The following is a 12,542-nucleotide window of genomic DNA, read 5'->3' on the forward strand; positions in this document are numbered from 1 at the left end:
AGTGAGGACTTGGGCTCCAGGGCAGAGAGCCAGATTGTCTGCAGCCTCCAGAGCTTTTGTGACTTTGGCCACTACCACCACCTCCCGAAGGACAACTGCAGACATTGTAACCTGGGTGGTACTGTCCAGAGAAGCCCATCCCAAAGCAGAATCTCCCCCCACCCCTACGAAAGTAGTTCCAGAGTGCCCCCAAATGCCTCAGCAACCAACACCTGCTAGCCTGTGCATTTCGTGCCTCCAGCCCCTACCCTCAGTGGCCCTAGTGGTCAGCAGGTGGGTCTTAGAGCCGCACAGCATGTTGGTATGCACATGGCCACAGTCAGAACTCATACGTGGGAGGGCCTGAGTTAAAGGAACTTCTCAGTCGGTATTAGTTCCCCAGAAACAATCCAAAGTTCACAGGAGTCTTGACTGAGGTCAGATTGAGGTGAGGCCTCAGGGGTGTCAGTAGCTGCTATCAGCACCACCCTGAAAGAGAAAGCTCCAGGATCCTGGGGCAATCCTGGGTGTAAAAATGCCTGAAGGCCCTGGGCAGGGGTAGTCATCAAAGCGGTAACAAGAGCAACCTTCTACCTTGCTTGAGTCTTCTCACCCCTGCTAAGGAGACCCTGGTTCCCTGGCAAATTGTAGACAACGCACTGCCCACACATGACGGCTCTGGAATCCTGATGCCACCTCACTGGCACCCCTGCAGGGCCTCGTCTCCTGAGGAGAAAGAGCAGGATGAGGGAGAGGTCTTCACTGGCTCTCAGAAGTAATGTTTCAGATCTGTCTTTAAAAATTCTCATCTCCGTTTGTAGTAGTCAACAAAATCAGGCGGCTCCGAGCAGGACCACACCACTGCAGGAGTAGGGAGGAACAGGGCTGAGAAGTTGGACTGGACCAAGATACAGACCCTGGGTGAAGTCGCATGGCTCCACAGGCACTGTCCTAGTGTGGCCTAAGGAACGGGACTGCAACATGTGAGCTGGGAGTCCAACTGCGCATAGAAAATGCTCAAGGTAGCACCCTCCTTTATCCAGAACCTTAGGGTGGATCAAATCCAATTTGACCTTGGGGCAAACTGCTTCCTCCCCTTCAAGACTGAAAACCCCCAAGTGCCCAGCACAGGCCTGGCCCCAAGCCCACACTCAGCAAGGCCACACTCAGCAAGGCCACACAGCACGTCAGCAGCAGGGGCCGCACCCTGGGCTTATGCGCCTCCTCAACCTTCCCACTTTACCACACGCTACCCCTGCTCCACTGGTCACACACTGGCAGTTTCCCTTCTCAGTGAACGGGGTCACGCACGCCGTGGCTCTAAGAAATCTTTGAATTCCACAGACAAGCTGCCACCCAGCAGTTTCCTACTTGAAATCAACCACTCGAGACTATAAAAAGTCCCAGTGTAAGAAATAAATGAAGGTCTAAAGAAAACTAGATTGGCTATGTGGTAGAATTGTTCAAGCTATATATACGACAATCCACTATACTTTCTCCCTTTTTGTGTAGTTTGAAATTTTCCTTGAAAGTGTTTTAAAATGTCATGAGTTTCCCCAAAATTAACTGAAGGAGTACATAAATTTCCACAGTGAAGTCTTAAAAAAAGTACCTCCCCTTACTCCTAGAAATTTCAAATGGAACCCGGGGGGTTTCAGACACAGGCAAGGCTAGGAGAAACCTGAAGGCCATGTTCTGGTGCCCAGGGCGTCGGAAATGTCTCTTGAGGCAAGAAGTCAGAAGCCAGGCCTAACCTGTGGCTAAAAAGTCAGGGGTCCTCTCGATGCTGAGGAAAAACTGGTTCCAAGAGTCGACAGGAAAACAATTGCTCAAGACATGTACTACACCCACTACCATCTGCAGAAAGAAAGATTCACCAGAATGGTTTCTTCTTTATAAACACAAGTACATAATGTTTATTTGAAATTCCAATTTATTACAAGTTCACCCCTCAATGGGGCCCTTCCTCCTTAAAGACAATTAAAAAACAATTCAGGTGTCACTAAAGTGGGAACACAGGATTCTTACTGTTAACAAGAACAGACTGGCTCTAGGGTAAGAGGCAGGAAAAGGCGTCGGTGGCTGGGATTATGAAACTGTCCTGTCAGTGCTAATTCCAAGCCTGTGGGAGAGGGGACGGTAAACCTATCCACCAGCCACTGGAGCAAATCCCCAAAGTCCTTGAAAGAAGAGGACGGGAGAGACAGGAACCACACCTTAAAAGTTTAATACTAAGAGGCTTTATTCTCAAGTTCTATAAGTTGCAATCCCCTTGGTGGAATTCTTTTCCCTTAATTTAAATAGGTATAGAAGAACCTAAGTTCTCAAAATTTCCAATTTCCAAGTTGATAAAAAAAAATTAAACCCTGTTTTGTATTTTTATCAAAATCTTTCATAAAAGGGAAAGAAGACTACAAAGTTTCACCTAAATGTAACTACTAGCACTAGAGTCATTGAGGGGAGGGGCTGTCTAACTTCTCTTCCCATCCCTCCTCCCACTGACACCACTGCAAGATCCAGGTTCTCAGGGAACAGAGTCTGAGGCCAGAGAGGCATGGGAAGAGGGCAGTGCAGATGGACATGGAGGAGGGGAACAGCCACAGGGGCAGGCAGGGTGTGCCCCTGCCCCCACCAGGTCACATTGATTGCTATGATGAACCTCCAACCCACTTCTCTAAAGGAGAGAATGGGCTGAGGGAGGAGATGGGGCGAAGGAAAGCAAACACATTATCATATAAATTGTACTGTACATGTGCCAAAGCAAGATGACAGAAATATTTTACAAGATGTTCTTTATACAATATCACTGCTGAAACAAGCAACTTTTAATAACTAGAAAAGTCGATTTTAAAAAAATTAAACATTTCAATTCTTCCTGCTTTTCTTCTGCTCCCCTAAGAGCTTGTCTGGTATGTGGGTGGGCTGGGCTCCAACACCCCTCTAGCCAGATCCATCAAATTAAAGATTATATGCATGATTATAAGCAGGACTCCAGTCTCTAAGTGAAGTGCCTTAGTTTTGTTTGTTTGTTTGAGAAGGTGAGGTGGGGTGGGATTAGAAAGAGTTGTCACAAAGAAGGGGAAGGGTACTCAGGAATGGCTCCAGGAAATGTCCCTTTACTCTGCCAAGATCAACTCAAAAGAGCACAATTGTTTCATGATGCTGGTGAATACAGAATTCTGTATGGCACTCACTGATATCGTCACCTGAGAGGGAGAGGGAGGAAGAGACAGAGCATGGGCTTAAAAAGAAATGAGGCTGTATATAAATATAGATTTTTAAAAATCAACACCACCTCCCTAACTGGCCTGATTACACTTGCTCCTGCTATGAAATACAGTAATCCTGCCCCTGGAGACCAGAGGGCTTGGCACTATTGTGGTGGCCAGAGTAGAAGGGACCTTAGGAGAAGGAAAGAGACTGGGTTCGGACCCATGGGCTCTTCCTGGAAACTCTCAGGAAGGGGGAGGGGAGTTTAAGGCCATCTACCACCCATATTTCTAGGCAGAGACCACCAGCACAATATTACTCTCTCCAAAGAGCTCTGCTTGATTAAGGCCCTATGGAGAGTTTTAGAAAAACCACCAACTTGGGATGACGGGCATTTCTGGACTCCCTGTGATGTCCTCCTCCCTTCCACGTTCTTCTCCATCTTCCTCTCTCTCCTCCCTTCCACTCTTCCCTTGCTCTCCCCTTTATTCCCCCAACATCAGCTCCCTCTCCCTTACCAGGGCCCCGCCTTTCTATTTCTTCTGTCTTCGTCCCCTCGACTGTCCAATGGTCTCTGGCTCACTGTCCCCTTCATCTTCCACAAACCGATCGAGAAACTTCTTGCGTTTCCTACGGACATATGGGTGGCCAGGAAGGTGTTTATGCAACAGAGCCACCAGACACTGTTCTGTCTTCACCATACAGTTTAGCACATGGCTGCCTCGGCAGTTGTACAGCTCAGCATTAGTAAACACTTGCTTCATGTCGGTAAGAAACTCTTGTACAGAGCGGTAGTTCCCACAGGAACATTTGTTTTGCATTGTCTGGAAGTCCATGGGGTGGGTGATCACATCATAGTAGTCCTCAGCCTCATCTCTGGTCACAGGCTCCCTGTAGAGAAGAACCAAATGAGTTATCAGCACACCCTTAAATACAACAGACAAACTTTGCTGTTCAACCATCAGCCACAGAAGGCCCACCCCTGCTGAGATCAGCCAACTGGCAGGCACAGAGAAGGTGTGTTCACCTGGTACCAAGAGCTATCTCTACCGGTTTGGAACACTAATCCCCTGCCACTGAGACGTCTTGAAAAGAAGGGATCGCGTTAGTTCCTTGGGGTTCAAACAATCACTCCCTCAGCTGCTAGGTCGGTCCTACTCACCCTGTGTTTGGGAACACAGAGCTCACCTGAAGGGCCAGCTGAAACGGTACTTCACAATCTTGCTGAGGATCTCTTCGCACTTCTGCAACTCCAGGCTTTGCCTCCGAGAGGTCCGCTTGGTCTGAAGCACCTTGTGCCAAAGGAAGAAGATATGTTATTACGGGTCCAAGAGGGGAAGAGTAGACAAAGCAGAAAATGTATTGTCTGCTTTAAACAGAGAGAAAGAAAGAGTTCAACCATTTTCTTGGAGCAGACACAGTCAAAATCATCTGACATTTAAGTCAGAAAGCCCTCTCAGGCAGGGAGTGGGCATCTTGCCTGTAGACAGTGATCAAAGCAGCAGAGGGCAGGCAGCAGGTGCCGCATTATAGCAGTCCTGATGGAGGGCAGCTAGAGAAGGCCACTGTCAACAGGGTGCTAGCCCCGTGAGAGCAGATGGACCTGGAACTGTGGTAACACTGTGGATGGGTATAAGCAAGCAATTGCAGAAAGCCAGAGGGGTTATGGGGACCACTGGCAGACGATTTTGTGGGGGTAGGTAGTCTCAGGGAAGAAAAAAAGAGGTACAATGTTTTTCCTATGCTCTCCTGCTGCAGGCATGTGGGCGCTAAGTGACTAAGGAGAAAAGAGGTAGGGCCTCCCTCCCAGGTACCCAACAACATGCTGTGACTTGAAGCAGAAGAAGCTACAGAGTTGAAGGGGTTAGGGCTAAGTAGGAGAATCTCTCTGTGCCCTCTGAGCTCCCGTAATAGTTTGCTTTATGACCCTAGCCCACCCCAACCCCAATTTGGCCTGTTGAAACAAAGTTTTCAAAGGCCTCATTTTGTTCTTTAGAGCTCAAGTGAAATCTAAAACAAACCCACTAAAATCACATTGGCTGAGGAGCAGAGGGGAGGGTAATGTCCCTCCCATAACAACTGCCAGCAAAGACCAGCGAGTAAGTGAGGCTCCAACATTGCTGACATTCCCACAATGGAGACCCAGCCCCTTTGAGCCACTGGAGACACATGGATACTATTTTAAAATCCATAACAAGTCACAGGCTGCCTGTTAACTAAAGGAGACAATGTTCACAAGCTACAGCAGGGGAATGCCGGACATAGCTGTTCCTGGAGGGCCTGCTGCCTCCGTCTGCTACAGTAGGCCCACCCAACAGCCTCCAGAGTCAGAGAGGAAGGAGGAGAGGGGGAGGCTCCCACCTGTTGTCAAATGAATTCCTAATGCTGGAGTGGGGATAAGAAACAAACATTAGAGGCAGAGTTAAGAAATTATTCTTACCAGCTCATCAACCTCAGCTTCATCCACAGGTGGTGCCTTTGGCCGAGACCTCCTGGTAGAAGGATGTGGCTTCTTGGCTGGTCGTCGGCCTGGTCTTACCACAGGGGGGACCACACCCTGCTTGCCTCGGACAGTCTTTCGGGGTCTCACTGAAATTAAACACACAGACTGAGAGGAAAACAACTGAGAATAAAAGAAGCACGTTATAGAATGGGGAGATAATCGGGACAACCAAAGCAACAGCTTCCTTGGGTTACGGGGTGCTATTTGCTAATATATCTCTTGCCCTACCTGACAGGACCTCTTAAAGGTGGCGGTAGATGAAGAATGGACAACTTTCATAAGCTGCCAAACTCCTTTTAAGAGCTTCTTCAGAAAGTCAGTTCCTTCAGTTCTTCTATCCCCTGGCCCCACCCTGTTCAGTTACTCCAGAGATCCAGGCCCTTAAAGGACTCAATTGTAAACTGACTTACCAAGAGGACAGTGGCTACAGGTCTGCCTGGAATTCCTACAGCCCACACTCAGGTGGAAAGAGTATAATGTATTTTACATTTGAGATGAAATCTGACTATAGAAGAGATCCTGTTTTATAATTCCCAGTTTATCCTAAATTCATCATCACAATCTTCTCAGAGAAAAGCTGATACTTATGTAAAATACGTATGCCAAGTCTTCCTCACTGAATACAATTTAGGGATAGCCGCAGTCCTGCTTTCTTGCATTTCTGAAAACCACAGACAGACGGCTAGGCCACTTCCATAAGAGCCCTGCTCAGGATCCCCAAAGAGAGAAAAAATACAAAAGCACCCAAGACTAATTGTGTTGCAGGTTTACGACAGGTGCTCATCAGTATCTCCTTAAGGAGCAATGCTCCACAAGGATCAGCTCAGGGTTTCTCCATTAAACAAATTTCCCTGGAAAGCAAGGAGGTAACATATGGACAAAGACAGGGGCATATAGGCACAGTGACACCAAGAATAACCAGTGTTTTATTTTTTGTTTTTGTTTTTTTTAGATTTTATTTATTTATCTTTAGAGGGGAAGGGAGGGAGAGAGGGAGAGAAATATCAATGTATGGTTGCCTCTTATGCGTACCCTGCTGGGAACTGGCCTGCAACCCAGGCATGTGCCAGCCTGACTGGGAATCGAACCACAGTTGTTTGGTTTGCAGGCCCGCGCTCAATCCACTGAGCTACACCAGCCAGGGCTAAACAGTGTTTTATATTCTACTTCTAGACCATGATACAGCCCTTTGTCAGCTATTTCAGCATCTCAAGCTCAAGACTAGGCTAGCAATAGAGAGTAAGAAGCTGATGCCAAGGATAAAACTTGGGGTGCTGGGGACAGCCACCAACCCAAAGACTTGCACTGAACTAGGGAACCGAATCTTTGGTGGCCTAAAAGGTAGAGTAGACAAAAAAATAGAAAGTACCAAATACCCCCTATATCCTTTTGGCAGACAAAGCCCTTGAAACCTGGAAAGAAAACAATTCCTTGGAAACAGAGCAACAACTCAGAAGTGGAAAGTAATCTCTAGTTTGAAAATAAACAAAAGCAATATATTGTTCTGTTGAGAATCTGTTCCCAGATAAACATGCATCTGAATCACAATTCTCCGCTAGTAGATGCTGGTCTTTTTGTAATGCAAGTTTAATGGACTGTGTGTCTCCTTACCCTATATATATGGAATATTGTGCCTAGTGAATAAACAAAAGAAACCCAATAGGAATGGGTGAAATTGAGGTGTCCCAACTTAAAAGCCTGCAGGACTGGAGAGATGGGAGCAGGTGTGCACATCCAAAGCCCTCAAGTTTGTCAGCACCACTGCAGTAAGGGACTGGTCATGCCCAACATCCATCCGTTCTCTCCTCATACAAAGCCCAGCCATGCGGAAGGCTATGAACTTGGGAATCAGACCATCTCTTCAAGAGGTCATCAAAATTTTGACCTGTGGTCTTTCTTTCTACTAACCTACAAAGGATATGTTATTAGAAAGAGGGAGGCCATTCAAAGGGTAAACTGCAGAACTTTAGGTTTAACTATGACAATAATAAGGGTCTTAAAGACTCACACGAAATGAACATGAGAGAGTAACCGTCAACGAGGTGAGCATAAATGATGCCTCCCCGCCCGCCTCCTGGCACCTAGTGTGAACCAGATCGAAACCTTCCTAACAACTTTACATACCCGAAAATTCATGAAAAACCAGTCTTCCCTCTTCAAGCTAGCAAAGCTATGATCCTACATACTACCCGAAAGAAAAACTCATCTAACCAGAGGAAAATAACTTCTCTGAAAGCATAACTACAACAGAGGGCAAAAGAACTGTTAGGGGATGGCAATGGGCCTGGACTGTTTTTACCCACTGTCCCCAGACACTGAGAGATTTGGAACCAGAACACCTGTCATACACATACTTGGGACCTTGAATTCCACTAAGTCTTGGATCAAGTAAATCTGCCATAAATCGACGTTCTTGAGATCAAGCTACCCAATCTCCTAATAGGAAGGCAGTTAAATGGCATCTTGAAAACCCTTTTAAAACCATGGCAGTGGCCCTGACTATTGTGGATCAGTGGGTTGAGTACTGGCCTATGAGCCAAAAGGTTGCCGGTTTGATTCCCAGTCGAGCCTGGGTGTGGGCCAGGCCCCTGGCTGGGAGTGTGAGAGGGAACCAATCAGTATTTCTCTGGCACACTGATGTTTCTCTCCCTTTCTCCTTCTTTTCCCCTCTCTCTAGAAAAAATAAAAGTTAAAGGAAAATTGACATGTTCCCAAAAAAGACAGAATATTCTGGGAATTTTTATAAACACATACACACATACATAAAACAAAGCCATGGCAGTGAAGTCACCCCAGCAGCCACAACATGGGAGAGAAGGAAGAAGGTACCACAGTGACAATGACTATCTACTGCCAGCCGACCCAGTCTTTCCAAGTCAGCCTAAAAGACTATGAAGTTAATTATGAAGGCAAACTAAATACTTACATCTCAAACCAGCCACCTCATAATCTTCTTCCTCTTCCTCCTCTTCCTCTTCTTCTTCCTCTTCCTCGCTCTCATCATCTTCACTGTCCTCAGAAGCAGACTCTTCAGTATAATTCCTGTGGGTGGGAAGAGCACGTGGGGAATGTGGTTCTAGGCCAAAGTGTGCCCAGGGGTATAAAGTCCCACGGGGATCCCAGCAACATTTTCCTCTTCACGCTCTACAAAGATTTGATGATGAGGGGAGGGAAACTGAATCTAGGCCAGGACACGGGAAAGAGAATAAAAACCTAAACTTCAACTGCACACCTCCTCCACCAGGCCCCAAATGCTTTGGATGAGATACCAATGGCAACGGAAATCAATGGCAAAACGCAATCCCTATCCTTCCCCACACAAAACAATACAAAACTCTATTCCTTTTCTCGCAAAGGCAGCCAGATAATGTAACATTTAAGGTATTAAAATGTGGCCCCAACTCTGGGATAGACTGAAAGAATAAAAGCCCAGACAGGTGTTACTCCACCTTGATGGCCCCCTTCCAGGAGCTGAAACAGCTTGCAGATGACCATAACATCAAAGCAATGGTAATCCCAGCTCAGAACAGCTGGTCCAAAGCCCCACCATTTCAGAATAGCATGCCTCATCTCTCTAAGTGTAGCTGGAATGGAGTGAGAAATAACCAAGTAATACTGTTAGGTGGGGTCAGGATCAAACAGCTCTGCCCTTTCAAAGAGAGACCAAGCCAGAATGCCTATAAGCTGCCCTTTTACAACCTCAAATTTTGACGTGGAAAACAACAGTATTAACTTGGCAAATATTAGGCACCTCCTTTTTACGAAGCCCTGTGTTTGGCCTTATTGGGATTAGACTGAATAGCAAAGTACCACCTCTACTCACAGGGCACTAAAAATCTCACAGGATGACAATCAGGTATAAAATGAATCAAGGGCAAAATGCAGCAAAATACTGTTTCAGAGACTGAACAGCCAACTGGAACACAGAGAGGAACGATTCATTCTAAGGATGTGAGGACAATTCAAAAGAGCAAGACATTTTTGGTATTTTACCCAGTAAAATGAGGGACTTCTGGGAAGCTGGGAGGAAAGCACAAGAGAGAAGGAAGCACACTGAATAGTCTGTCACAAGCACACAAATATGGGAAGAAGGGCTCATAAAAACATGCCAGTATTATACATTAAGAGCCTTTTGTAAAACACTCTGGTATCAACTACAAAAGCTGGAAAGCTAAGAGGATAAAGATACAAGGTGAGGAGTTGAGAAACCACTGAAGGAGACAAGGTGAGAGATGCAGGAGGACCAATGACAATAGGGACCTTGGAGAATGAACAGCGGATTAATTCCTAAGACATCTGGACACTCACTGATTACAGATGGCAAATAAACGACTAAGGAAGGGGAGGGAGAGGAAGATGGCCAAGTGACACCCAAATTCTAATCATTATAAGGAAGGAAAGTAACAGGTCTGGGTAAGGAAGATAAGGAGTTTCAAGATTTGGTAGTTGCAAACTGGAAGCAGGGGCAGAGGTATGGTCAAGAAGACAGAGAACATGGTACTGGAAAGTACAAATGTTAGCATTAAGCTAAAATTAAATCAGAATTCCTATTTCAATATCTTAAAATGGTCACATGATCTATTCTCAATAAATGAACTTAAAGGTCCTTAGAATCATTCAGTTTGAGTAACTACAGCATAATTATAATAGCTACTTATTCATTTATTTGTTTTTAAAAGAATTCTCACCTGCCACGGGAGTTGCGCCTGGCAGTAGCAGGCTGGCAAGCTGGGCACTGCCACTCACCATCTGGTACTTCATAGAGGGCCGGCCTCAGACAAAACAGGTGGAAGGCTTTATTACACTCATCACACAAGATCAGTTTGTCATCCTCACCTGCAAAGAGATAAACTTATATAACGCTGTCAGGAACATGGCAACAGTCAATGAGCTATAAGAGCAAGCCGCTCACCCTCAATTGACACCATGGAAGAACAAACATTCTAGTATAATGCTACCCCGTATTTTTTAAAAATGCAGTAATATTCCGAAAAACAAATGTATTACAAATTAGTCTGTAGGCAATTTAGGGCTTAGGTCTTCTGACTCATATCCCAAAATCTACCAAGGGCTAGAACAGGACAGTTAACATTTACTAAGAGGCAGCAAAAACCAAGTGATAGAAAAAAATTTTGCTGCTCCTTTCCCACTAAGAAATGACTCCCCATGAAGTATTACATTTTATGCCCTTCCTTCTTCTGGACGCCCCCCTAAACACTTCCCAACTCACACCTGGTACATTTCTCTTCTAACACTCAAGTTTCCCTACATTTGAAAATACACTGAACCAACTTAACATGGTCATTTTCCCTCCCCAACCTTTTACTCTAAATCAGTTTTTACAGCAACTGAATGACTTTACATAGGTCTTTCATACTTGGAAATTAAATTCTTGCCAAATTCATAAAACAGTTTTAGCCACTGAAAAGTTAATCACCAGAAAATGCTTTTAGCCATGAAGTCCCTTTTACACATATGGACTCTGAAAGCTCTCAGCATGAAGCAGTTCCCAAATGCCTGTCTAGAGAACTCAGGGCTGAAACACCCTACATTCTTCAAAATGTACAATGTACAAGTACTGCCCTCTGGTGGTAGCATCCGTCTTACTTCACAGATAATAAAAGGGATTAAAATTAGGTTAACTAATTTTGTTTCCTGCATAACTAATATTTAAAGATTGAAAACAGCAACTGCTCTTACTTTATACTCAAAACTGAGGGACAAAGGGTCTGCTCTGACTTGCGAGCACGTGATTTTAGTATAGCATTTTGTAGACCTCCAGAAGGTAAAATCTATCCCATCACATTAAAACCTGTGTATGTACAATTCTTTAGGGAAGAAAAGACCTGGGGAACGGAAATCCTAGGTCCTAATACACACTCAGATAAGCAATATTGTCCTAAATATACCTTTCTTTCGACAAACTTTGCATCTGGCATTTTCTGCTGACATATCCCACTTGATACAGGCATCCAGCATCCCAAGTAGAACATGCATTCTGGAAAAGGTCTGAGCTTCACGGATTGCTGTCTTCCATTTTTCTAGAGCAGATGCAACCTAAACAGAGACCAAACCAGGCCAGCATTACCACAGTGCCCTTGAAAACATGGATTTTTCACATAATACTGAGTATATACACATTGAAAGAAGACTAGGAATAGGTAAAGATACAAGAGAATTCTGAGTACATTTACCTCATAGAGCTCCTCCTATCTAACTCAATTATCTTATAGAAGATAATCAAAGCTCTAAGGGGGTGAAAAAATGTGCCAAAGGTCACACAAGGAATTAAAGGAGGGAAATAACTAAAGACACATCTCTTCTAGTGAAAACTATTTCAAGATTCTGTATCATTCAGAGGCAGGAACCCCTGTATTGTGGAAATGCTGATGTGCAAGTCACATAGCTAATAAAACTGTGGTTAACAAAATTACTAGTTTTTGCACTAATATGTGCCACAATCCTAAATATTAAATATTTAAAAATCCTACTGGGTTGGCCAAAAAGTTCATTTAGTTTTTTCCATAAAGTAAAAGACACGCTGTTCATTTTCAGCAATAACTTTATTACTTGGGATATTTTAAGTATGTCAGCTATCTTCCCATATGGTGTAAAACTGATTGTTCTGAATGTTTCAAGTTGACTGCTATCAACTTCAGCTGGTCTACCCAACCATGGAGCATCGTTCAGTGGGAGATCTCTAACATGCAACTTTGTAAACCACTTTTGGCATGATCAATCAGTCACAGCACCCAATCCATATACTGCACAAATCATTTTCTTGCATTTCACTTGCATATTCTTAAAATACCTTTCAGCATATTAAAGTTTAATATGCTGAAAATGTTGC

General features: G+C 44.7%; 1 protein-coding gene across 3 annotated transcripts in view; it reads right to left on the reverse strand.

Moving 5' to 3' along the window:
- Positions 1 to 761: 761 nt before the first annotated feature.
- The window catches only part of BAZ1B (bromodomain adjacent to zinc finger domain 1B), a 73,789-nt gene continuing 62,008 nt past the window's right edge, over positions 762 to 12,542 (reverse strand). Inside the window, exons 14-20 of one of the 3 annotated variants that reach the window (XM_053669436.1) lie at positions 11,602 to 11,749; positions 10,381 to 10,528; positions 8,619 to 8,734; positions 5,630 to 5,778; positions 4,378 to 4,481; positions 3,708 to 4,080; positions 762 to 840 (exon numbers count right to left, since the gene is read on the reverse strand). In XM_053669436.1, the coding sequence (XP_053525411.1) occupies positions 3,723 to 4,080; positions 4,378 to 4,481; positions 5,630 to 5,778; positions 8,619 to 8,734; positions 10,381 to 10,528; positions 11,602 to 11,749 (1,023 nt within the window). In that variant the 3' untranslated portion in view covers positions 762 to 840; positions 3,708 to 3,722. Of the gene's footprint in view, positions 841 to 1,874; positions 4,081 to 4,377; positions 4,482 to 5,629; positions 5,779 to 8,618; positions 8,735 to 10,380; positions 10,529 to 11,601; positions 11,750 to 12,542 lie in introns of those variants that run through there. The other 2 variants (XM_037154719.2, XM_053669428.1) reach the window with 2 other exon arrangements.

Source organism: Artibeus jamaicensis, unplaced genomic scaffold (assembly GCF_021234435.1).
Source record: "Artibeus jamaicensis isolate MK-2021 breed Jamaican fruit bat unplaced genomic scaffold, CSHL_Jam_final contig_1582, whole genome shotgun sequence".
In the NCBI taxonomy this organism is placed as follows: Eukaryota; Metazoa; Chordata; class Mammalia; order Chiroptera; family Phyllostomidae; genus Artibeus; species Artibeus jamaicensis.